The 27369-nt window shown below is 40.5% G+C and overlaps 1 protein-coding gene across 3 annotated transcripts; it reads right to left on the minus strand.

The window, feature by feature from the left end:
* Window positions 1–304: 304 nt before the first annotated feature.
* On the minus strand, window positions 305–27279 carry MGARP (mitochondria localized glutamic acid rich protein). Of its 3 annotated transcripts, none has more exons than XR_008745850.1 (7): window positions 27063–27279; window positions 25274–25377; window positions 24169–24271; window positions 19332–19592; window positions 5163–5321; window positions 4329–4452; window positions 305–1898 (listed from the first exon to the last, which is right to left on the minus strand). XR_008745850.1 is itself a non-coding variant. In XM_055796244.1 (7 exons), exons 1-6 carry the CDS (start codon window positions 27145–27147, stop codon window positions 4406–4408), a joined length of 744 nt encoding a protein of 247 aa, XP_055652219.1. In that variant the 5' UTR covers window positions 27148–27278; the 3' UTR covers window positions 305–1898; window positions 4404–4405. The 3 variants fall into 3 exon arrangements, 2 of the variants coding, with proteins under 2 accessions (XP_055652219.1, XP_055652218.1); XM_055796244.1 differs by having other exon boundaries at window positions 4404–4452; window positions 19347–19592; window positions 27063–27278; XM_055796243.1 differs by having other exon boundaries at window positions 4404–4452; window positions 27063–27278.
* Window positions 27280–27369: the final 90 nt, after the last annotated feature.

Below are 27369 nucleotides of genomic sequence, written 5' to 3' on the forward strand. Positions count from 1 at the left end.
ACATATTTTTTTTAATGGAAAGGATTAAAATTTTTAGAAAGCACACCATAGATCATGCTACAATTCTTCAGGCACATATTCCCAAAAGCTAATGTATTTTGCCATGTACCAGAGCAGTTCCAGAGATAAAGGGACATTCAGCAAAGCCTACAATTTCAGAAAACCTACTGCCAGCTGCAGAAATTAGAAACAACTTCTTCCACTAGGAATTAGAGAAAATTAAAAAACAGAACATGTAAGAGTATGCATCCATCACAGGATGTTTAATCTACCAGATAAATAAAGACTCTCATCCAACAAAATATCAGTCTAAGACTTTTATTCCAGTAGCTTTGTCTACAAAAATTGCATTTAATCACAGTGGCTTTATCCTTTAAGCAGAAGGCTGTGGTATGGCTTCTTGAAGCTCAGGAGCATCATTTTGCTTCTGCATTATTCCAGTTATTCCTAAGCCAGTAGAGGGGCAATAGGCTACATTTTTGTTGGAACGCTATTATAATTTGCTTTACACTGGGGGAAGGAGCATATGTTGCTTTGTGCCATGGGGTAGGAATGTTGTAATGCTGTTGATTTCCCTTTCAACATTTTTCCAAAGTTCTGCTTGAACAGAAGGCAGTCAGATACACTTTATAATTCACGCTTTCTGTACAAATTGTGTATAATATACATTATTTGGCCCCAATTTAGAATTATCACCATTCTGTGATGGCTGTAACAGCTCTTAGGAAAAATTTTCTAGTAGATGCACACTCATGCACATGCATATAACACAGTGGAGGGTCAGGAGAACAATGTCATACAAATCCATTATTCATTATAAGTTTTTTCATTAAGATAATACCAACAAGATGAGATTATTTAGCTGTTCTGTTCTTTATTAGTCCCTAAGAATCCTTGTCCATTTGAACACCTGTGGCATAGCCTTTCACAGGGACTTTGCCGGCCACCTGCAAGTGCTTAGAGAGCAGCTTTACCATAGCCTGAATTGCTCACGACTTGTACAAGAGTGTTCTCTCAAACCACCACGCGCGTTGTTACGCCATTCCCACATGCCCCTGCTCAGACAGAACAACGCAGAAAGACTACAGCAAGCTGCATGAAGTTTGGTAGGAACAGGGCCCAGCATCCCCAAAGCAGGAGCTACCACTTCGATCAATGATGGTAACTTCAACCAGTGTTATTTTGATTTTCATGCTATAAATTACCTATTGCTACTACTTGCAAATAGGTTTTGTTCTCAAAGCAGGAGCCTTAAAAATGTTTACTCTTGGATATTATCGTGCAAGGAAGGGTAGCATCTAAAATGTTTATGCAGGGGGAAAATTAGATCTTGTACAGCCAAATGCCCTATGCTTACAATTGTAAATCCAAACCTGGCAGCAAACAAGGTTGTTATTTTCCCTGTGACCCGATGTAAAAATACTAGCAGGTAATTTTCATAAGATTTTAACTTAGTTAAAACCTTTTACTTAAATTTTAGCCAGGAATGTTACAATGTTATAATTATGCAGCAAAGTCTGAACAAAAAGTAAGAAATCAATGTACAGAATAAGACAACTAAGACCTAGAATGAGTTCTGACATGGTTTCAGTTAAGTTTACTGTTTCTATTAGCACATAGATTTATTACACGCTGGGTGGTGCTTTGACAGTTATTACTGGATGCTACTTTCTAAAGCAGGGATGTTAATCATAGAAGCATCTCTTTAACCAACTTAAACAGAATTAGGTTGTCTGTTGCAGCATTGAATACTGGTCCTAAGGAGCAGTGTGTGGTATGAAAAACTGCACAATTTCTTTTATGTCTCCAAGGAAGAGTATAAGGTTTCACATGGGAATCAGCTGGTTGATTGCCACAAATATTTCCATTAAACTTTTCAAAGGCTTCAGCACTGCTTACTGGGAAAAAGAAAAAAGAATCTGGTTTAGAGGATGCAACAATAAATGATGTTTAGCATCAGACGATTCATCAGGTCTGTTTCATTGCAAACATTCAAAGCACTCTGTAAATTTGACTGCAGGTTATCACTTCAGTGAATTACAGCATATAAACACAACTGCCGCATAAATCACACTTATCTGATGGCTTGTAAAAACTTGCTCTGCTACCAACAACAAAGCCCAATTTCAAGGAATCCCTCATCTTCAGCCCTGTCGTTCAGGTATAAATGAGTTCCCCTGCACGCTGGACACATTCCACTAAGCCTTACTTCTACAAATAGTTACTTGCTTAACTTTAAGCATGAGGTAAACCAATTGTGTTTGCCGAGATTACTGATATAAGTAGCTTCATAGCAATGTTAATTTGGGGCCAACAGTCACACACAGTAGAACTGCTGTACTCTGAAAAAAAGGGGAACAATTGTATTTTCTTACTCAGGCTTGCTTTCAGCATCAGTTCAAGGTTTATCTGAGGAATTCATCCATTACTACTACTTCTATTCCTTCACCAAATAATTAGTATTTTGTTTTAAGGTTAACTGGATACTGATTTGATTCTCACATCAACATTCTTTTGGTTTTGTTTGTTTGATTTTTGCTTTGAATTCCTTAAAAAGTATGTGTTTTAATGCAAACTTAAAAGTTGTGGTCTGTACTCTGAAGTGTTTACAATAAAAACATACACTAAAAAAAAGTAAAAATATCTCCTGACTGGGAATGCATGGTTGCTCAACTTGTTGACTGGAGAAAGTAAGCCAGCAATCTTCCAGCACTAAGTAGTAAAATATTTTATAAACCTGTTTTCCTCCCAACAAGATCACATTGGAACTCAGTAAGAAACCCTTTTTGTAAGCTTTTAATGCTACAGTCATAAAAAGTAATTTTTTTTGTCAAAAAGAGGCCAAGCAGTTTAAGCAGAATTCAGTAGACCTGTATTCTGGTAGCAGATTCATCTATTTTTCACCTGCGTTCAAACTGTTCCATCAAAAGGGCTTCCTCCAGCTTGCCCTCCCTCCCACTCCCACTGCTTTCAGTTACTGCCTCTGCCTTCATTAATTAGATTGGCTGTATTGGGCGTTTGTTGCCCAAATCAAATTCTGCAATAACAGTGCAACAATCTGTAGGGTTGCAGATGTTTACAGGAGGAGATTCCTAACTACTGCTTTCTCTATATCACTGCATTTATGTGCCCTAGAATGGGGAGAATTTCTTGGTAACTTATGTTTTTTCTGATGTGCTATTCTCAGGTACCCCTAGCTTTCACTTTGAGCAAAAAGTTTTGAGAGGCAAACCCTTGCAACTTTTCTGTACATCTCACCCACATTCATTAAATATCTGTTCCCCTTTACACCATTATTCTCACTAAACCACATTATTTCTGTTTGGTAGAGGAACATATCTTACTCCAGCATTTATAAATTATTTTATAATTGTGGGGTTAGCTTTGCTTTGATACATTTTTTTTTTACTTTTGAATGCTAAGACAACATTGGAAAAAGACCATGCAGTTTAAGAACAATATTTACCTCTTATCACCAGAAGATAAGAGGCATTACCTTATTTTATTTTGCAGTGGATGATGGAATAAGCAAACATACATTTGTGAAGGCCTTGGAACACAATGATGAGGTTGTATAACTGCATTTAGAATATATGTTTTGAGGATGCAATGAAAAATAACTTTATTTGCTCCGTTGTCTTCTCCTCTTGCATTGGTGTGCCAGGACTTAGCGTATGAATTGTTAACCAGCAGCAAAAATAATTTTGAGAATTCCTGACCAGGGAAGTTGATTTGCTCAGCTTTCAGTTGTTTCTATTCCAGTTAATATCTTTTCTACCAAGATTCATGTTCATATTTCAGCCAAACTTTTTATTCCCTCAGGTTTCTGTCACCATCTTACAGTCCATTTTGGAAAGGGGAGTCACAGGGAATAGCAAAATAGTAAGAACATTGTGGACAAAGTATTTTATTCTATAAATAAGCAAGATACTAGAAAAATATTAAGAATATTATATTTAATATTTTTCATTAACTCAGTGCAGAGAGACTAGTCATGAAAAAACATGTCTAAAAAAAACAGTCCAGAAGGTTACAACCTCATCGTGTTTACACTGAGGATAACAAGAGAAGGGTCACTTGTACAGGACAATAATCCAGAAGTCCAGCATCTCTGTAATTTAAACCAATGCCCAAAGTACGCTTTTTGCCTAGGAGAAAGCTACAACAGTTGGGTCTTTATCCAGTTTGCATGAGACTAAGATAAAGCCATAAATAAATACCCAGTGTGACAACTGATATAGAAACGTTTTGCTCCCTAGCCTCTAAAAGATGCCAGCAATGGTACTTATTGGGAGCAGAACACCATCAGAATGCATGTGCAGACTTACCACATGCTGCAACTGCCACTGAGAAAAAAAGAAAGGTGAAGAGTGGGAAACCGCATGTTGCAATTGTCTGTGTACCTTTAGTGCTCCTTAGCAACTTCTTCAGGTGTCTTCTCCTCCACAGAAACTGAAAATGGAGATAAAACACCAATGAGAAACATTGGAAACAACTTACTCAAAGACGAACAATCCAATAAGTTCTTTCCTTTAGTCCAAAGGATCCTTTGGACTAAAAGGATACAATTTACAAAGTCACATTAGGCATGCAGACATTTTCCCTTTTAGCTTTTCTAATTGTAAAAGAGTTTAGAGGCCAAACTTCTAAACTCCTTTGAAAATCTCCCCAGTGACGATTTTAACACACATTTTTATTTGCATTTAATTATATCGTTCAACTTCAATAGCAATATAAGATTGTTCATAGCTGCATTGAAACACTGCAAGGTTTATAAATATCACATGCTCTATATTTCTCTTTAAAGCAATATAATTTACAAAATTCTATCTTTCAAATTAGGTCAGATATTAAAAAAGTGTGTTACAACCCACGCAGTACAAGGGAGAATTTCTTGTTCTAATGAACTTTGCAACTAGCCACTTAGCAGGGCAGTGAGCTCAAGACACCGCTGCGATCCAATTTAGCGATACCTACTTCTACTACATGGCTTATCATTCCAAAATTAATTTTTCGGCTAACACTATGATGCCAAACACAGTCATCACGAGCAGCCACACTGCATCACTTGAGTTCTGCATGCTCTTGCAGCCAGTTCAGCGCAAACAGCCATTAGTGCTTTTCAGAGACAAAACATTTCAGACCCAGCTGTACTCCTGCACCTTCTGAAGTTTGCCCCGACTCCTCAGCATCAATGTCCTCACTCCTTGAGGATGTGTCAGAAATTTCTTGAGCTGCTGAGGCTACTCCTTCCTTGACACTGTCTAAGTTTTCCTCATGGGTAGAAGAAGCTGCAACATCCAAGACTTCACTCACAGTTTCTATGAATCAAATTGGAGAGAATCGTCTTGTCTTTCCATTCACCAGCAGAAATTAGGGAAAGCAGTGAAGGCTCACAAAGCACGAAGTACCTGCCTAACATACATGTGTGAAGTAACTGAAGACAACAGGATCTATCAGATTATTAATTTTATCATGCAAACAAAATTTTGCGAGTGGAATTCTGGGGAAGGTCTGACTTTTCCCATCCCTGGGGCAGAAAACTACAAACATGAGCTATTTTTATGTCTTTAGACAAAGGTAAGTATTCTCTAACATGTACATTCTCTCGCAGATACCCTCATTTTATTTTCTTATTTCTGTACAACTATTAAAATGGTAAATTTGGATTAGATATTAGGGAGAAATTCTTTGCTGTGAGGGCAGTGAGGCACTGTCCCAGGTTGCCCAGAGCAGCTGTGGGTGCCCCATCCCTGGCAGTGCTCAAGGCCAGGCTGGACAGGGCTGGGAACAACCTGGGCTGGTGGAAGGTGTCCCTGCCCATGGCAGCGGGAGCGAAACCAGATAGTCTTTAAGGTCCCTTCCAGCCCAAACCATTCTATGATTAATAATGTGCAAGATAGTAATGGTAAACTTCCCATGGAAATAATCCTAGTTTGATCCATACCATAGGACACTACACGTAGACCCCACGTAACCTTGCAAAGACATCACAGGTAGTTTTGACATAGAAATATCCTAACATCAGGTGGAAGGTTCAGGCTGTGGTTCCAGTGTAGCGGGATTGCCAACTAGCCATTGTTCAATACTCCTTAAGGATAAAGCAATCTATCTTCACAAAAACTTTGTGATAGGTAATGTGTATCTATACAGATAACACTCTGCAGGGAGACTGAGCACATCATCCAGTGGTTACATATTAAATGGTACTTGAGTAAATTCTCTCTTACCAGCTTCTTCTAACCTTCCTGTTGGAGGTCTCCATCATCAGACACCTTAACTGCTCGGCAGAGTAAGGTTTGCAGGGACTGTTGTTATAAATGGTGTCCTATACTAAGCTACATGTATACTAAATACAGCTAACTAAACAGCTTCATCAGAAGTTCAAAATAGGAGTTTTATAGAGCTAACATCCCAATGCCTTTCTCCAAGCATCAGCTTGCAGCTACTTAAATACAACATATTCTGAAGATCAACTATTCCACTTTATTTTGCAGAACATTAACTGAAGTTTGAAGAAGCAACAGGAAAGAAAAATCGGGAATTGCTGCCTTTGTCTTTATAGGGAACAGCTATGCAATAAAACCAGTACATTTGAAATTCCGAACATTAGACATTTTATAGCTAGCGTCACTTGATGTCATGCAATATATTTGCTATAGTAACAAGCTGCTGGTTTTGAGTTTGCAACATCAAACATTCCATTTATATTACCAAAAAGGTTCTCCCTGGCTTATAGTATTTCATCTTCCCAATTTTTGTTTCTTTTTTGTGATGTTTCAGTGTTCTAATTTCTTTTGCACTAAGAAGAGTAGATCAGTAAGCAAGTTAGAGGGACCGACATCAACTTCCCTGCTTTTTAATAAAACCTCATTTCCTTTCAATGGGAATTGTGTTGATTTGTCACCTGCAGGAATATCTGCCTTGAAAACAAATGCTAATACTAATACCACTTGTACTAAATGATTTCTCTCTGGTCTGAATTATTCTTTATAGCTATCAGAAAGGCAATCTACTGCAACAAAACATGGATTCCTCCCACATGTCCATCCAGGTCTCTGCAGAGTAGCTGTCACTCCCTAAAAGACAAAGGGCCTGGTTGCAACAGGCGTGTTTTTGAAAACCTGTGTCTGTACATACGAGTGACTGTCCTTGGTTACTGCAGAAAACTCCAGCTGGTACTTTCATGCAAGTGGCTTTCACCCTCATTCCTTGAGCACACGTGGCTAGAGTTTCGTAGGACCCATCCTCCTGCTGCCACAGCCGAAGTGCTCTTTTCAAGAAGAGAAAGCTGGCAGTAGCACGCAGCCCAAGCACTCTTGCTCATGGCAGCACCAGCCACGGCAGCTTGTACCCAGTCATTATCCATGCTTTAAGGTCCAGCAAAGGTTCAGACTGGTCCATGAAGATCATTTTGGCATCAGTTTTTTGGCCTATTGCAACTACAACAAGCTATCCAAGTGTCTTTTGCTGCTTGCAGCATCATGAAAATAAGAACCAGTCTATAACCATTAAGGCCATTTTGAGCATTAATGTGAGATACCAAAACAAATCTCCGTGTATTTTTTGGTGGTTCGTATATAGCTTGGTCTTGGAACAAATGCTCTGTATCCCATTCACAAGGTCAACATGTTTTTCTCTGCCCTAGGGAACTGCTGTGATCCCAGGGCAACACCAGAGGAATGATGACCTGGCAAGCTGAAGTCCCCTGCCTCTTTCAGAATCAGGACTGCCACATGGCCCCTTCTCTGCAGGGAATACCAGAGACACTGCCCGAGTACCTTGCATCCTCTCCTACTGATCAGCTGGTAGCACAAAGCATTACAAAGTTTAGGAACTTCTTTTTGTTTCCCTGGATGTTAAATTTAATCTAAGTGCTACTTCCCCCTCACCCCTTTTTTTTAATCTGCATGCATTTCATATTTTTTCAGTCCAGCTTAATCTCTTGCAGTTGTTGCATGTGAAATCCTGCAGTAATACCCTATTTCATAAAAGAGATTTTAATCTATGCGTGGTGCAATGATGACTCATTTTCCTTAATCCTTGGAAGAAGGATTTGACTTTCCTGTCTGTTCAATTCTTGCAAAGTTGTTGATAAGCCTGTTGTGAAACTCTACAGCAATTAATAGATGCAACTGAAATGACTTCCAACTTTTGTTAGTTCAAATACTAAAAAAAATAATAATCTTATTTTTTCAAAATAGAGTTGTAGAGGAGTTACAGCATCTTAATTGGTTCTGTGTTGTTTTCTGAATGAGGATTGGTTTGGAATTGTGAAGTCCCCGTATTTCCTTTTGCAGCAATGACTACAACCCACTTTGTCTATTTATGCCAGCTTTCTTACAATTTCTACAGGCTTTGACTGAACAAAATAACCTGCATTGTTCAACTGCAATGAAGACACATGGTATTTAAGTGCTGTTGGTATTATGTTTTCTGCTGAATGCCCAGCTACTTTATTATCGATATTACACAATGTTACTTCAGCTCCTTAAGATCTTTGACAAAACACCCACTCCCAGCTTTCCAGCCAAATTTGTCTCAATCAAATGATTCACCCTGACCCATACAATTTAAAATCTGCCAAAAATGGGAATGTTCTTGATTATTTAGTTTCTTCTTAGATTTACAGAAGTGGGTTGGTTGGGGTTTTTTCTTAATTCTGTAGCTGGGACACAAGTCCCAACATCATTCATCAATAGCACTGGAATTAAATGGTTTCATAATTTTACTGTTCATTGAGTGAAGTGTCAGGTCCCATCCTGTCCCCATCTTAGTAGGATATATTACTCTACAGAAGCTATATGCTTCACAGTTTCATACACGGTAGCAAAATCTCAGCCTTTGTGCATAATATTATTTTTCCTGAAAAACTGGTATTTTTTTTTCTTGTGCTCCTTCACCAGGCATTTGTCAATTTTAAGTTTTCCCCTGGGATAAGCAGCTGCATCCCAGTATTAGTGGCTACAGTTTTCTTTCATTTTGCTAGGCATTTGTATATACTGTCACACCTACAGATCCGAATTAGGAGCTTAACTTCCTTGTGATTTCAACAAAAGGTAATACAATAGAACTTCAGGCCTCAGAGAAATCAAACTAATCATGTGTACTAACATTAGGAAAGTGGTTAGGCTTTGCATACTGCATCAACAGCTGTTTTGAAAGCATTCAAAGGGATTTTAACACACCAAGGATTTTGAGGACAAACACCCTCAGGCTAGTTAGACCCCTGACATAATTTCCACTACACAACCACCAGTACATCACTCAACATCTGGGTAATATCCATCTCTTAATACTGAACCCTAACAAAAATATTGCCTGCTTCTGCCCAGAATAGCTATATGCACTCTCCAGTGGCCTTCAGCTCCCCTGCTTTACAAGATATTCTGAGAAATACATCCCTCCAAACTGCACACGCAGGAACAGAACATGATGGGGCAAGCACCTGCAGCACATTACATACGCACCAAACGCAGTACCAAACCATTTATGTTATGAAAACACATCTGTTTTGAGTTGAGTGAATACAGAAAAGGAAATTTATTTTACAGACAAAAGGAAATTAGGTTTGTGGGTTTAAACTTCTTTTATTTTTAAATAAGGCAGCAGCATTAGGAAGCTCCAGTAGCTTGTTAGCACAATACCCAGCATCTAGTTCCACCTAGAAACGTAACTTTTAGGAAACTATCCTTACCATGTCAGTGGAGAGAAAAAAGAAAAAAATAAATACAGAGGAAAAAAAAGCTGCTTCCTGTACAAAGCAGTTATTCCTGCAGTCTTTAAAGACCCAATTTCTACTCTCACAAGTGCTACAGTTGTGAGAGTGCAGGACTCTACATTTCTGTGCATTCACAGTAGAACATAAACCAGCCCAAATCCAGGGCACTTCTGCATTCTCATGATGGTCAATTGAATTGGCTGAATATTAGTGAGCTCAGCATTCCCCCAGCAGAACAGAGAATCACAATAAGCAGGGACTTGCTTGCCCTGACTGACTCATCTGTGCTCCAGCCAATAATAAAAAATAACCCCACACATACAGATTGACTTTCTCCTGCTGATAATAAAAAACCCCCAACACAAAACCCCACGCGCACAGACTGACCTTCAGAACCCAGACCCTACTGCTTCCATAGCCGCTTCCCCCAAATCTTTCAAGCATTTAAAACAAGCTTTCCAACTTCCCTGGGGGATTTTTTAATGCAGAATCAGCTTGGATTTTTGTTTGGAATGCAAAGATCTAGTCCAAAATTAAACCAGCTCACATTGGCAGTCATGTCATAGCGCTGGGGAAACAAGATAGTATAGGATGATCTTGAAGCAGGCAGGTGAAAAAGAGGTATGGAGAGAACTGAGTTGGCGCGGATGATGGCTAAGTGGAATCTGAAATCTGCCAACAACTTGGTTCTTGCAAGAATTTTTGTAGAAGCTACTGTTTCCGATAGCATTTCTACAGGGCATATCTCGTCAGGCTTCAGTGTTCAGTGTTCACAAAGCTGGATTTCCCCAGCTGTGTTTCATACCACTTACCATGTGTGAAAGCTAACAAAGTAAGCTGCCAATTCTCCAATGCATATGTATTATTCCATATGTCAGCTTTCATTGACCACAATGCAACAGGATATATGAGATCAAGAAGAAGAAGAAGAAACAAATAATTGACTTCTTTACACGTCTACAGCCACGTCAGCATTGCTAAGAGGAGTTAAGCCAACAAGTCAAGAGTAAGTTCTGCTCCTGTCTAAGCAAGCTTGGGCTACTCTGGGAGCAAGGAACTTTTCCCTTTGTTAGAACACTGAGGTTTCTTTAGTGCTAATTTAAACTACTGCTTTAAAGCTTAGAGCAGACCTTCAGAAAAATCAGTCTTGTTAATGTGAGGGTTAGGTCTCCACACTTCCACTGAAGCAGCAGCGAGTTAGCAACTAATTGTTAGGAAAACAAACAAAACTCATTTTACATACAGAAAGAAATTATTCCAAGAAGGAAAGAACTGCTTTCCTCTCTCCCCGTGCAGGTGAAGCACTTTACCTTGTGAAAGAAATATATATTTCTCTTAACATGTTAAAACACAGGAAGCTGTCTCTCATAGAACAGCATTAAAAGAAGGAAAAGTCCCAATTTTTTTAAAAAGTGTGGAGGCACTCCTGGAATTCGGAATTTCACTCCTACAGCAAGTTTTACCACCTTTGGCCAGTCAACTCAGCACTGCTGCAAATGCTCTCCTTGTTCAGGGTGATTTTGTGTTGAAATCTTTTTATTATCTATTGATACCAATTTCTAGATGATCAATACAAATAGCCTAATTAAACTAACTTGTACGTTATATTTTTAAATTTTACTGGACTTCACGGTTTTACCTTGTATTTTTAAGTAGCTTTGTAAGTATGTTTTCCTTATTTACAATACATATGAGAAGGCAGCTGTTCCAGATATTTTTAAAATTAAAGCCATATTCAATTTTTCCCTTGCTTGGGGGGAGGTGGGAATTTCTACACCCTCTCTCAGGATGGAAGTTTCATAACAAGATCATGCACGATAACCACAGCCTTCTCAAGAGTACAGCCTATATTTTTTTTCCAGTTTTGCATTTCCTTACTAATACACTTAAAATTATCATATTTTTATTCTAATCCTAATTCTTTGATTCATTTTAAAATAGGTATTTCCTAGTTAGAAATAACAACAAGAAAAAAATCTGAACAAGCACTGACTGGTTACCTGCAATTTTCAAAAGATATTTAAATATATACTTTCCTGAGTGAAGTATTTCATGTAAAGCAGTATCCTTCATATCATGAATTTTCTTTTTATGCAGTCAAGATGAGGCTGATATCTTGTAATGCAGAAATTCAGGATCAATTACTTTAAAAAATATTATTTGCAGAAGAATTTGGCTTTATAAAACTAAAATAATACAAGTAAGCCAGCATAATACAAATGGAATTTGCCTGGAGCACACAAACCAAAGCTGGAGTACAAAACAAAGCTTTGATATTTCAAGCTGCCTATAACATAACCAAGTCCAATTTAATTGTGAAAACAGAAACAATATTTCATTTAGTCTTTTAGAGAACAATCATCCCAGAATGTGATGCTTTTGTTTACATAAAGCGTCTCCTTAGTAAGGTCCCCTGAGGGTCTCGGGACGTCCCCTTAAACGTGAGGATAGGCAGAACAGAATATTCCCTATTCCTTTTCATAGTTTAAAGACCTGCTAATGGAAAACTGATAGTAGAATAGAATTCACTTTTTAAAAGTCAAATTCTGCCATCCTTGAAAAATAACTCAAGAATGTATTTGAGAGAGGCTGCAAAACAGAGCACAAGAGGCGGGGGTACCTGGCTCCCTCGGATCTAATCCAGGGTAGAACACAGCAGCTGCAGTAAGAAACTGCGACTCCCCTTAAGACCACCTTCACATATTCTGGTTCCATCATCAACTTTAAAGAAAATGGAAAAGAAGTTCACTCAACAATGGCTTCTGTTTTCATTCCTGAGGTGGTGGTGACAGCCAAGGTCCCCTTTCTTCCTTTCATCAGAAGCCACCTGCCACCCCACATATGGCTGACTTGGGTTCAGCACCTCCTCCCACCACTTACAGGGGTTCAAACCACCCTCAGCCACATCAGCAATACAAAGAGAGGGAAATAATAACCACCAAGTCATTTGGGGACAAAATAGGCAAGTCTGTGCATAAGTCCCTGTAAAGTGAGCAAGTGCTTCAGGTTCCTTTGGCCAGGAAGACGCAGCGATCTCGGCATGGAGGGCTTGGACATACCCACCTGGGACATCCCAAGCACCAGGAATGTCACTCAGGACTACCTGAAATGCTCTCTCTCTGCTCACTGGCAGTTCAGTTACCATTTAAGATTACAACCAGCTAGAGTACGGTATCCATCTCTTCAGAAAGGAAAAACACTTAACACTTAAACATTGGGCTTAAAAAGGAAAAAAATCTACCAGATGGTTAACCACAGACCACCTCCTCTCCCTGACACTGTGAATTCAGCACTTGAGCTCAGATACGAAAAAATAAACCTCTCAGCTCTACATGCTAAACCAAATCAGGGAACTAACAATTCTTTAGAAAAACAACGACTATTTTTCAGTCTGATCAGTTCCTTGAATGCAAAGGACAGCAACTCATGGCTGGCAACTGCCAAAGCCCAGGCGGACCTCAAGAAATTGTTTGCAGAACTGCCCTGGCCCAACGACTCTGTTGAAAGCAGCCTCAGCCCTCCCTGCCTAGCAATACCCTCGCCTCCTGCGCCCACAGGCATCGGGAATTCTCTCCCTTTGGCATGTCAGCTATTTCATAAATTAAACCTGAACCAGAGGCTCAGAGCCCAAGGTCTTTGAGAAACTGATGAACAAAGGAAGGCTGGGATTTCTAATAATCCTGCCACTGTAAAAATACGGCAGCTTTTTCTTTTTGCAAGCCATCCATAAGTAATCCAGATAAAAATCCATGGGGTCCAGCCGAGAGCCTAAACCATGGTGTAATGAAGCACGTTTTTAAGAAAAAAAAATTTTTTTACACTGCATACAGCAAGAAAAGAAAGGAATTCAACCAACTAAACATTTTACAGGTTGGTTGTGCCTAATGTAAGTTACTAGTTCCTCAAAAAAGCCTCATCAGTTCATACTAATGACCAGAAGACTAACTTCAAGAGAGCTTATTCCACAATGGATGATTAAAAGAGGATTCGGAGATGCCGGTAATCGTAAGAATGAAAGCATAACAGTGCATACCACATTAATCCAGAATAGTTTATAATACCTCATATATTTTCAAGTATATCAGTTTATATTCTGTAACAAGAATTTGTAGCAATGAGAAGCAATTCACATTGTGGTTGGTTGGTTGGTTTAAACATCTAACCACTGATTGGAATGGATCACAAGGAAAACTAGTGCAAGTTGACATAAACAGCATATATGAAAATGTACTAATAATTTTATGTATGAAATCCTCCAGAAGTTCTAAAAAAAAACCACTTTTCATTAAAATACTTTATACACTCTTCATACAAAGTAATGCACCAAGTTTTACCCACTTACATTGTTTTCAAAGAAGCAACCTAAGTTCGGCGTGCTGTTTTTTGAAAAGAATGTTTCTCTCCACAATGACAAACGCTGCCCAAAAATTAATATAAAAATCCCCACCATTACCATTCTGGTTTGAACTTCCACCACACAAGAACAGAAAAGAGTCCCTGCTGCCATTTTCCCTGAAGCAGGACACCAATAGTATTCCTCTGCATGCTGTATTTAAAGATTTTTTTCAAATAACACAGGTAATACTACTCAAGGTAAACGCCAACAGTTTTTGTTCACCAAAGTGAGTTCTTGCTTACCAATTTAAAGAAATAAAAAGTTTTTCTAGGATCTTTTTTAGGTCTCAATGAGTTATAAATGTTTTATTAGTAAAAAGCAGCAAATCTGTTTTCTCCTTAATAGTGTCAGCCATTTAGGCATTATTCACTTTATGTCCTTTTACCAGCTTTAATGTTTTTTTGAGAAGCTACTTGTCCCCTCGTTCTACAATAGACAAATAAGACAACAATTAATTAACGTAGCTGTCCCTCACTTAATTGTTTGCACTCTTAGCTGGGAAGTTCTACGTTTTTTTCCATTTTACTGGACTCTTCCTCCCCAGCCCAGTGCACGCTGTAAAATTCTCTGTTCAACTAAGCTCACCAAAACCAGTCTCCCTATTTACAACTCGTGCCTTCAGGTGCTCACAACTTTTACAGAAGTCTTTTCTAAATATTGTTCATATTCTTCCCACAGAGATTTTCCTGTTATGCTGTGATGACTCGTCTACAAGCTTAGTTTCAGGAAGGAAAAACAGGAGGAAGAGAGAAGAGACCAGCGTCCAGTATGTGGCAATCAGAGAGATAAAAAAATTAGCGCAGCAGCTCAAGGGACAGATAAAGAAAGTGGCAAAAGTGAAGCAGAAACATCCAACAGAAGTTCCAGAGATGTGGATACTTCCCCAGTAGGATAATATTCACGTAATTCAATTTTCTACAGCCTAATCTTAGTCTACCACAATCAATGAAGAGAAAAAAAATCCTCTAAAAGATTCAGAATAGAAAACCTTTATTACAGTTGGTAATTAAGCACAGACCTTGTCAGATGATATACTTTCCCTGATTCTGTCTTCTGTTACGCCAGTCTACACCTAGAGACACATTTCATGCCATGACATTACACGTATGAAAACGGCCACTAATAGGCCTGTTATGAGATGCTTCTGACATACACAAGCAAGGCTGAGAAGAAGAAGAAAAAAAAGTGGTTGTTTTCACGAGGTCCAACTGTGAGCAAGTAGTATAACCATAAGGGATCAGGTCTGTCCAGCCCTACCCACACTGCATCTTACCCAGCACCTACAGCTGTAAAGAGCTGCAGGTTGCACAGCTTTTCCTCCTCCTTCCATCTCATACAAACAGATGACTGGAAGGATGTATTTGTCCTACTGAGCAACATCATTCTGAAAGCCTCTGAAGAAGTATGAGCAATTGCAAATCACTTTGAGGACTTTTCAGCAATTTTCAAAATACTCCCAGTGTCAGAGCATTTCAACAAGCACCCAGATTTTGGTAACTTACCAGGCAAAAACAATATACCTCAGTCATGTCGGGTGGTTTTATCTGCTTGGCATCATTACGTGATCAGGTCAGCAAAAGTCCTGCCCAGAAAGCAGGAACTCCTGTCCAGTGCAGCCTGTATTTGTTTCTCTAGGCTGCAGACAACTGGCATTGTAATGCCATCCAATGCTTAACATGGAAAACACTGGCACATTCACACACTAATCCTCCCCAAACCTCATTACTCGTTCCAACGGTGTTTGAAATAACAGAGAAGACCACACCCTTTAATACTTCGAAAATTAGAAAAGAACCCACACTACAGAAGTCAGACTTCCTAAAATTGAAATTATCCTGATTAAGTATTAAGTACCTACCTCCAAGGTTGAGGGTTTGGGTTTTTTTGTTGTTTGGTTTGGGGATTTTTTTTGCACATCCATGTATAATCACACATTCATGTTATCTGTATACATACACATCTGTGTATACTGGAACTAGAGACAAACATCCATGGTCTTGCACTTCCAAACATATTACAGAATGCCTTATAGATTAAAAGAAACAATTTGAAAAAGCAGAGTTTTACTGGTAACAATAAAAATACTTGCACCTTCATCTGTAGAAGTAACATCAAGCTACCAAAAAAATAATAAAGATTATTCAAATAAGTATACTTTTTCTAAGTAAGCCTACATTTTCCTGGGCAGTTGTGAAAGAAAAAATCCTTCTCTACCTCAGTAAAAATGGAGATAACACTTTTTTCTTCCTCTAAATGGAGAGAATACAAGGGATAAAGATGGTTAAATACAAAACTGAAAGGTATTTCCAGAAGGTTTTCAATTATAAAATTACTTTTTTTAAAAGCACAAGTAACTGTTGACTGCAGGCAAACACTCAACAAAGCGGTACATAGAGAGCAGAGAACTTCTGAATCAAAATGCCATCATCTTGTATTTTAAGTATTATGCCAGTGGAAACTAACTTTTACACAGCTTAAAGGGATACCTGTTTAAGCCTGTGCCTGCAAGACCCTGTGCTGCTTCCTAAACCCTTCACGAGGTCAAGAGCCAGAGGCCCCTGTCAATTCCTTGGAGACGCGAGGGAAGGAGCGCTGCAGCAGCCATGCTGTTCTCCTGGGGTCTGGAGGAGAGGAGCAGCCAGCGTTAAAGGTGAGCTGGCAGCCCGAGCCCCTGCAGCCTCCCAGGGCAGGACGGGACCCAGGCCCCGTGGGGAACCTCATGGAACCGCTTATGAAATCCCCAGGGCTCGCCCTGGACTTCGGCACGCCTGTTACAAACAGTTATTTACAAGTCTTCACCGGTGACCAGTGGCACGAGAGAACTGTTCTCAGAAGCAAGTCTGAACATCCCAGAAACGTCAAAGAGATCAGGCAACAGCTATACTGGGGAGAACACTCCCCTGCTTTAGAAACCAGTAATTACTGAGAGGAAGTACAACTTTTCTTGCTTGATATGAAATGCTTTAGCTAATATGTGATATCCTGATAAGAGGCTGGAAGGAAGAAACAACATGCAGAAGTTTCTCAACAATTTTATATCCCAGAGTTTTGTTTCTGCCAGCTTTACCACACAGCAAAGAACAACTACCGCAGCAAGATTCGACACAGGACACCTGAAACAACCCTCAGATACCCTTATAAATATCAGTATAGCAGAAGTGTTGTTCTAGTGCTGTTTTTTTTCAGCAAGTATGTTGCCAGAGAAAACAGATCTAAGAAATCAGTAACTTTTAAATAGCACATCCACTTCCAGCCAACACCAGCAGCAACTAACAGTTAAAATACATGCTTCCTCTTATAAAATAATGACCACTAACTACATGAAGTCACCATGTCTAATTAGACCCTCGGACTTTATCCACTTATGCACAACATTTCTCAGGAATAGCTGTTTCTTCTTCAATAGAGTGGCAGGAATATTTACGATATGGAAGATCCTACACCCTATCCGACAGTTATCAAATATTCTTAAATAAGCATTGTGAATGGAATATTCAGCCACTTCTAGATACAAGCAAGTGCTTACTCCCTAATGTGCAAGTTTGCAATTGCTCTGTAGAGCAAGAGGTGACTACTGTAAGACATTGTAAAACTTATCTCTTAACATCTATAATTCACTAACCGTAACGTATACCGGAATACTTCCTTTCTAAATTAAATGGTCTGAACATTCCATAGAAATGGAAATTTTTAAGGCTTTAGGTATTTAAACTACTACCTTAAAGCATTTATATATATATATATATATATATATATAAATATATAAACCCTAATAGTGACTACAAATATACTTACTTGTACTTTTTAATAGGTATATTACTTTTAGCACATTAGACCAAGTATTGTTTTAAAATCTTATTTGTAGTGGATTGTTTTGCAGAGAAGCACAGGAGCTATTCACACATGAATTAAAATCCCATTCATACCTAGACCTTTCACTAAAGTCAGCCATTTGAAGCGCTGCACCATTTCTGAAGTTCATCTCTTAACAAGGCAATTAAGATGCACCCATTCTTCACTGGAGTCACCAAGGAAAAAAGTGAAAATTCTGAAATCTGCTCAAACCTTTCAAGATCCTACGATAACCTCCTGTGGACTAGCAGGCAAAAATACTTTTCACCTCAGCTTGACCTGTGTTTTAGATATATTCTCTCAAGTAGATGTTTGTTTTCTCAAAGCAAATCAAACACAGGTGTGCAGTATAGATTCCATGTTTGAGTCAAGCTGAAAACCACTTCAGTGATTTTCAGACTTGCTACAGCCACACTGAAGTCTCCCCTTTCACAACAGGAATCAAGAGTGAAGTTTCTCTTTCATAATAGGTTGGCAAGTTTTGTTGTCGTTGTTTGTTTTTTAATGGAAGACACCAGATGCAAATGTTTGCTGCTTTCCTATTGACTGAGAAATTGCAATTGCTTTATGTGTGTCACTTCCAACTTAAGCTGAACAAATCAAGAGGTAAGAGGATAAGCCATTGCTCTATCCTTACAGGTTAATAATAATAAAAAAAGTGCTAAAAAATAATCAAGTTAAATTATACTCCTGTAGTTTGTGCAACTTATGGATAGGTTTGCACTTGTTTTATTCTGATTTTTTAAAAAGCACAGTAAACCAAAATACTTCAAATGCCCTGACAGTTCAAAATACTGAATGTGTAGCCACTAATTGATTTAAGTGTTTAATACCAATTGGACGACTTATTGAATTTTGAAATTTTTAGCCTAGCATATCCTTAACACTGAGATCATGACAACACTTTGGTTGCTATGCAAGATTCTGTTGAAGTTACGTTAACAGAACAGCTATAATTATTTAGTGTGAATATCTTAGGAATGGCCAGTGAAATACGGTGTTTAGATTCCTTAACAAACTCTTAAGAACGAGGTCACTGAAGCAACTGTTTAACTGATCATATTACATGCTCTCCTTAATATAAGATCTTAAAGAAGAAAACCAGAATGGAGTAGTAAAATAGTCTTTTCATTCTACTCGTTCTAGACAATAACTCTGGTGCCACAGGCAACAGGCTTTTAGAGACACTGATTTAATAAACTTAATTACGTTATGCTCATGGTATGTCAACACCTGAATTAGTTTTCACTGCAGGACAGACTCCATTAGGAATACTGATGTTTGTTCTTAATGTTCTGTAGTAAGAGGCAGAGTTTTAGAACGCACAACACACACGCGCACAAACCACATTCATAAGTTAACCTTGCACTGTAGCACCTTCTGAATCAGCAGCAACTTCCAAATTAGCAGCAGCTTCCTGCTGTGCTTCCTCTACAGCAGGGGATGCATCTGGAGCCGGCAAGTCATTCTCCCCTCCAGTTTCTGGGGATACCCCAGCACTTTCATCCTGTGCTGCAGGTCCAGCACTGTCGTCCTGTGCTGCAGGTCCAGCAGCAGCTACTGCATCAGCCTCTTCTGTGGCTATCTCTGCTTCAGTGACTTCAGCCGTCTCTTCTTCATCACCTTTTAAGGATTTATTTAATACAATAAAGAGAGTAAAGTGCATGCATGCAACAGAAATTCACCAACTACCTTTTACCATCATCACCATCTAAATTTAAAATGGGAAACTAAGCTTTGAGATCTGAACGCACAAAGTAATCAATAATTAACACACCCCACCCCCCCTTTGTCTAATGTGGCACCAGAAAGATGTTTACAAGATGAGGAAACCATATTCTTAATTACCGAGTTTCATAACTGGTTCAGTGTAAAAAGAAGAGAAACTGTGGCTTAAAGCAAGTGACTGCAAGAGGTGGGAGTGCAGGGAAGGATAAAAGAGGACCCCACCAAGTGTTGCTGCAAACCCCCTCTGCTGAAAGGGCCAGTGATCATGCACTCACGGGTGTCAGAGGGAGGAGGATTCTTGCCCCGTTCGCACCCAGCAGTGGAATTACCACACTGGCAATAAGACATTTGCTACCATACCTAGAAGCTCTTCTGGAGTTTATTATCCATCAGGCTCACAGCTTAGAAGCTCTGCAAGCCAAGATGCGCCTTCAGTTTGTGCAGTTATTTTCGAGGTGGCTAACTTGGCCGGCAACAGCTACAGGAATGCCAAGCTCAACAAGCGATTAATTTTCAGAAGGGTTTTGTGCCATCTCGTAGCTCCACGCTGCCACAGGTACACGACCATCCCTATTCACCCCACTTTCTTGAAAGCTATACTGAATGCACCGTGGCCCCTGCAAGAGCCATAGCGCTCAAGGAAGACAGGTAGGTTCTGTGGGGCAGATTAAAACAGGGGACCCTTACTGAAACTAGGCATATATAAGTAAGAAAATAACTTGCTCATTGCAGATGGTCAGCCTTCACTTTACTAAAGATACGACCGCTTATGACTGACCATTTTCTTTTTTACAAGTCCCAGTTGCTTTTCAAAGACTTGCCTACACTGCTGTGGGTTGGACTCATTTAGAATTTGGAAAATCCAGTGTTTCCCAAACATGCATTACTTCAAACTCAGCTGAGACAAGTCATTAAAAAATAACAGCACAAAGCAACAAAGATGCACAATCACCATGCAAACATGCACTAAGATCAAGTTAACAAAAGAAAGTTATATTCCAAGTGTTCATTGCAAGTTTACCACTAGAACCAAATCACCATGTGAAAAAACATAGCTGTAAACGAAGTTTGTAATACAGTGTAAACTAAGTGAGAATAGAAAAGAAAGAGCTTAAAGAGACATAGTCAGAATTTTATTCTTTCGTATCTGTTTAAAAACTAAACAGATCAGTTTTAATCCCTAGATGCCTTATGCTAGCGCAAGCCCATCTTTTTGTGTTCAGGTTTAAACGCAAATCTATTCATTGCTCAGTAAAAATCAAAGCTTTGTATTATGCAACCTGATCATGTCCCTTTAAGAGAATGCTATATTTAGAAGAAACTAAAATTGATTACACAAAGAACAGACTAACAGCCAAGCTCAGCATTCAGTACACTTTATTGGACAGTCAAATATAGAGTGCATTCATTCAGGACAGCCAGCTCCTCAATCTCAGAACTGCCTTCCACAAAGCAGGTTCAGTAATAAGCTCAATATGGTTTGGCCTTGCAAACATAGGCAATTCTTTTAAAGTCTCACAAGAATAGAGTTTTACAATAGAAGGTATAAAGTCATCCCAAGGTAGGCTGCAAGGTACGCAATGGTGAACGACTGTCCTTTGTTTGTATTTAACTTCCTCGGGTTTGGAAAGAGATTTCCCTTGTATTTTAGTCTGGAAAGTGTAAAAGCAGAGTATAGATTAGAAAGATTGAATCAGCTTGCATCAAGTTAAAAAGAAAAGTCATTGATAAAAGTGAAGGAAATCAGGAACAAGTTTAAAGGAGACACACAAATGGAAGACAAAACTCAGTATTTGCTAAATAAGCAAGTAGAATGTTCGGCAAGGCAAACATCATTTTACAGTTCAAATGATGTCCCAGATTTCCTACTGCTACTTCAACTCAGGCTTCTGCCAGGGGCTTTTTTAAACCCCTCCCTAAATTTGAGAGTAGCTTTCACTTCAGAAGAGCTACAGAAAATTTGCTATTAGATCTCTTTTTAAACTTGTGACATCATTAATTAAAATACCATTAACTATCATTTCAACCCTCTAATAAACAAATAAGCATAGAATAGCATGTGATTATTTCTCATGTTTTGACAGCCTTGTTTGCTACATGCAGTTCTTTCTAACAGACACTTGGAGTTTGGGCATAAGGGGAGAATTTTCCTCAGGTTGAAAAATCACAAAAATCATTTGTATCCGGACAGTCTGTCTCTGATCAGCTGCTCCCTGCTATTAAGTTCTTCCAGCTAGAAAGTTCTTCTCTTACCATAGGGCATGTAGCAAATATGCCATGAATGTGCTCTTTGGCACACTGCTTTTCTATCTACTACTTCATATTGTTACCTGCACTGTCGTACAGCTTATTCGAAGCTTGATTTTACGTGACCCTAAAAAAATATTGAGATTACCTTGAGAACAGAATTTTTGATTGCTCTTATCAGCAAGGCTTACTGTGAAAAAGTATAAGGACTAACTGAATCTAAAGAACGTGTGGGGAAAGAAGCTGCCCTGGCACCTCTGGGAAAAGCAATACTATGGTAACACTCTGTGACAAGATACACACAAAAACGGGACTGTGCAGGGAACAGGAAAAAAAGGGGAGGAAGAGAGATATTAATTCTTTGGAGAAAGCACAGAGGATTCCATGGGAAAAGTAAGAACAGAAACCTCTTTTTGGAGGATACAGTCGGGAGCAAAGAAGGATTTAAAAAAAGAGCTGATTCAACAGTAGATTGTATTGTGAATTGGAGTTAGCTACTCAGAAGTCCAATTGTAAACTCTGGGTTGAGCACTTAATTCAGAAGTCCAATAGCGAAAATAATAAAGGAAATGAAATGTTTTGGACTTCTTACTATCAATAACAAGGGAGGCAGCAATTATCTGCCATTGGTTGTGACATTTATGTAAATTACTAAGCAATGCAAGGCATCAGATTATGGGATGTCTGGAGAGTACCCTAACTCAGAATTGAGTTACAGAGCACTGAGTGCTCTAACCCCAGTCTCAGGCTACCCTGGTAAAGCCTTCAGTGGGTCAACAGCACCACTGACTCTGCGGGTATCCCACTCAAACATTTTGGTAGACTAGGGTTAAAACTCAGTACCTTGCAGAAGTGAACCTTAAGAGAAAAGAGAAAATACACTGACATCATTTTGAGCGCCTTGGAAGGTTTGCTTAATGCTTTCACATCTACCGTGTTCTTCTGACTGTCAGCCAGAATGTAACCAGTGTAACCCTTATTTCTTCCCTGAAGAGCGGACAACTAGGTCACTGGGAGAAAATATCTGCCTTGGTCCTGGTTAGATTTTTTTTTTTTATTTTGGCGACAAGGAAGGACTGCAGTAAAATTGTGGCCAAATTCTCAGCATTTAAAGAATTAAGTTTAAAAATTGTATCGCTTCCAGCTGCTCAAGAGAAAGGAAATTAGGTGTTTTGCCATTTTACATCTTAAAATCTGTAACCTTAAAGTTCTAAAACCAAAGCACGTGTGGTGGAACTTCAAGACTAACAACTTCAAAAGAAATAATTTTAGAGGTAGACAATTCAAAGCATGTTCTCACATTGAAAAGAAAATTTAAACTCAGCATACTTTATTCAAATCTGGGTTTTGTGTGCATGCAAATATATTAAATCAATTCTCTAGATGTCAGCATCAGTAAAAATAAGAAAGAACTTCAAGTGCTATGGCTTCATAAATTATTTATTTTTTAAATAACAACTAAATAAAAATAAAAACATCCTTAAGAAGTCATTTTTTCTAATTGCTTTTCCTAGCAAGGCCATGCTTGCCAAAGTTCTATCTTTTATATTAATGCTGCTGTAACACTAATTGATGTAGACAGAGACAACATTCCATTACAAGCATTTGAACTAACATGGTCTAATTATTTAAGCATGAAGAGCTAAGTAAGGATTTGCCATATATTTAGGTGGTGGCAATTTTGATTTAATCCTAAATTAAAAAGAATTAAAAATCAAAATTGTGGGACAAGAAATGTGTCCAATTTACAATATTTTTTAAAAACATTGTTTTTTTCCTATTGTGTTCCCTGATGGCATGTGGCCTGCAGCCAAACTGTTGACTGAGGAAAAGGTAGTTATCTCTTTCCCCCCAACAAACAAAAGAACAAAACTGATTTTGACAGCATTATGTATTTAGTCAAGTTTCATCAAGCTACCAGTAAATCAAATGCAAATATCCAATATACAACTGTTAAACCATTGTTCACACATCAACTCTTTCCATCCAAAGAGACTCCTGCAGGTTGATCACAGGCCAGATTCATGGCCTAAACATTAAGACCATTCCCAAAATTTGTGCAGAAGTAGCTTCGTAACAGAACACTGCACAACCACCTCTGCCTTAGTCCCACTCAGCGAGCTCAGAAAAGGACTTGGACAGGGTTATGGCCTGATTAGACAAGCTAGGAATCCGTTCCAGATCCTCATGTACCCAGGGAACAAGCGAGAACAGCTCAACTCACCCTTGCTTGACCAAGTTTTGGTTTTCCGCCCCTCAGCTCTCTCATGAAGAATATTCATATGTTCAATATAATTGCTGCGGGATGAACTGACTGTTCTGTAGGCCTGAAAAGAAATTATACCTAAACTTAGTGCTATATCCCTACAAAGTTGGCAAACAAAAAGAGGGGAGAGGGAGAGAAGAGTTTTTAAGCAAGTGCTACCGCTCATCTTAAAAGGCATACTAAATTACGCTAAGCAAGGCTAAGAAAAATAATAAATTAAATCTGTTTTGCTACACTAATACATTTATACATTTCGTATTTCTCCATTGTTAGAAAGCAAATACAATATACGCTGCAGCTTTCAAAGTGTTTCAGGAACCGAACACAGTATTTTAAAAGACAATTAGTCAGAATATAAAACAAAAAACAAAAACTCTGGTAAAAAGCTGACAGCAAGAGCTTTTGTTATTCCCCCAGATATGCAATCACATAATTTTAATATTTTGAACAAGCAGAAGCTACTTACCATTCAAGAGGATTATTTTGTGGGAGAGGGAAACATGTACCTCTCTGGGATGTGCTAGTCACTATCTCAGATCTTGGGGGGTGGTGGAAGGAAGCTATGAAATGGCTTTAGGGACATGAAGCATAAAGTCTGGTACACTTAGATGCAGGGAAGAAAATGATTACTGAAAAGCTTGACAAAAGCGGATGTTTACAAAACTTTTAACATGCTTTCTCTAACTAACTACTATTCTTATCTTTCTTTGTACCCCAAGTAAACCCAATAATTTTCCCCTTGCAGCTCCAGACAGCTTACTTCACATCTGCCTTGCCCGCTGAGATATTCCTAATGTTTGTGGTTGACAAGAAGAGACGAGGGGTTCGATGTAAGTGCCCTTCTCCATCTTTGGACACATTGATATCAGCGACAGCAAAACAGGCAAGCAATCGGCGTGCAGTTTCACTAGTTCTCTTCAACTAATTTTTCAGACTGTATTTAATGATATGCTACGACATTCACATTCTATTGACTGCGTCTTGACCATATTCTGTAACCCAGAACACACCGTACACCATGCCAACTGAGCAAGCACAAACAGGTTTGTTCCCAAACACTTACATAGTATAAACCACCAAAAGCAGCAACACCAGCAAGGAGATAGTAAATCATGGTCTCCCCGGAAGAGCCAGGAACACTCCCAGATGACATCTGGCGAAGAGGTGCTATAAAAACCATCATTGAAAATGATGTAAAGCGCTGCTAAAATACGATCACAAAATCTGAACTCTGTATGGGAAAGGGTAATTTAAAAAGGTGTAACAAAACAGAGGTACAGCTTAGCAATCTTTAGTACAACTGAGTAACACAGGGTGTGGTGCCTAACTGAACAAAGTACTTGGTTGAGCTCTTCCTAAGAGTGTAAAATTTTCTGCCTATGAATTTCTTCAACTATGCTGTCTGCCTGTTGGCTTCCAAGTACTGGGTGCAGTCTATATAGACTAAGGAACTACCTAAGGAATGTTAAGAAAAAGGAATGTAAAAAAGTTCCTGCCTAAGGTACGTAGAAGAATTAATCTGTCCTTATTCCATCTCGCTGCGGTCTTGATCAGGAGAAGTAACAAAACCTCTTCAGTTTAATAACAGAGCGTGTTAAGAAAAAGCCTTTTCCTTCAAATCTGCATTCCTTCATCCCAAAAGAGATGACCGACATTAAGATAATGCCCGTAACCTCAAGTATTGGCCAACAGGGTACAGAGGCAGGCAGGATGACACAATTTTATCCCTGATTGAATGCATATTCGCTATAATAGCAATGTTAGCCATTTATTTTTTGTTCACCATTTCTCTAGTTTGATGCTTGCTATAGCCTTGGATTCTTCTGTACCTCTCAGAAAGAGACGCATGGAAAACAGATGTAATTCTGTTCACCAACAAAGCTTTCAGCTGAATTTCATGACTTCATCCCAGGCGAACAGCACAGATGACAAGCGCCTTACTGAAAGAGTGCTTATGTTTAATAACATAAAATGGCTCCGAGCATCGCCGTGTGTAGCTGCAAAAATAGGCTCAACCTCAAAACATTGCCATCGTGTGCTGGATTACGTTTAGCATCATCTGTCTCATGACGCACTTCAGGATCCTCTTCAGCAGCCAGGCACCCCGATGGATCCGTGTACGTTTCTGTATAGGCTCGGCAGTAGTTTCCCACGCACACCTTCCCCTCAGCGGCTGCACCTCACCGGTGGGAGAGCGCCCAGGCCGCCCGCAGCCCCCCAGCGCGGCCAGGCGGGCTGAGCCCGGTTACACAACCCGGGACGCGCCAGAAGCCATGGCTGCCACACCGGGCTGACTCACGCCGCCCCCCCGGGGGCAGCCCCCGGCGGCGAGCAGCCCCCCCGCGGCGAGCAGCCCCCCGCGGGCACCGCCGCTCCGACGGCCCCCCCAAGGCGCTCCGCACCCGCAGTGTTTCCCGCGGGGGCTGGAGCCGACTCGCCGGCGGCCCCTCGCTGCGGGGGGCGGGGGCGACACCCGTCCGCCACCGAGCCTGCACCCCTGCAGCGGGGCGGCGGGCGGGGACGGCCCCTCCGCTGCCCCCAAGGGCGATCCCGCCCCGGGGGGGGGGGGCAGGGGCTCCCCGCCGGTCCCCAGGCAGCCGGCTCCCCGCGATGACCGAGCAGCCGCGCCCGACCCCCGCCCGCCCGCCGCCGCGCGCTGCAACCGGCAGCGCCAACGGCCGCCCCCGCGCGCGCGCCCCCCCGGCCCGCGACCTTCACGCGTATGTCCGCCCGTCCCCCCCCCACCGCCGCCTCGCGCCACCCCCCCGTCCCCTCCCGCCCCGCCTCGCGCGTCCTCCCCGCCGTCCCGTTGACCTCTACCCGAGCCGCGCTCCCCGGCGGCCCCCGCGTACCCCGCTGCTTGAGGCGGCTCGCGGCAGAAGGAGCCCGGCTCAGGCGAGAGGCCAGCGCCTGCGAGGCGGCCCTGCAGAAATACATGGCGGCGGCCGGGAGCGGAGCGGGCACCGGAGCGGGCACCGGGGGCTGCCTGACCGCGCGGGGCTGCGGCCGCGGCACAAGACACCGATACCCGGCGTGTCCCCGCTGAGGGCTGCGCGGCGGGGCGGGGCCAGCGCGGCGGGGCGGGGCCAGCGTCAGCTCCGCCCCGCCTCCAGCCCCGCCCCGCCGCACCTGGCGTCGCTGCCGGGCTCGGCCGAGGCG

This window comes from Falco peregrinus, chromosome 2 (assembly GCF_023634155.1).
Source record: "Falco peregrinus isolate bFalPer1 chromosome 2, bFalPer1.pri, whole genome shotgun sequence".
NCBI classification, from domain to species: domain Eukaryota; kingdom Metazoa; phylum Chordata; class Aves; order Falconiformes; family Falconidae; genus Falco; species Falco peregrinus.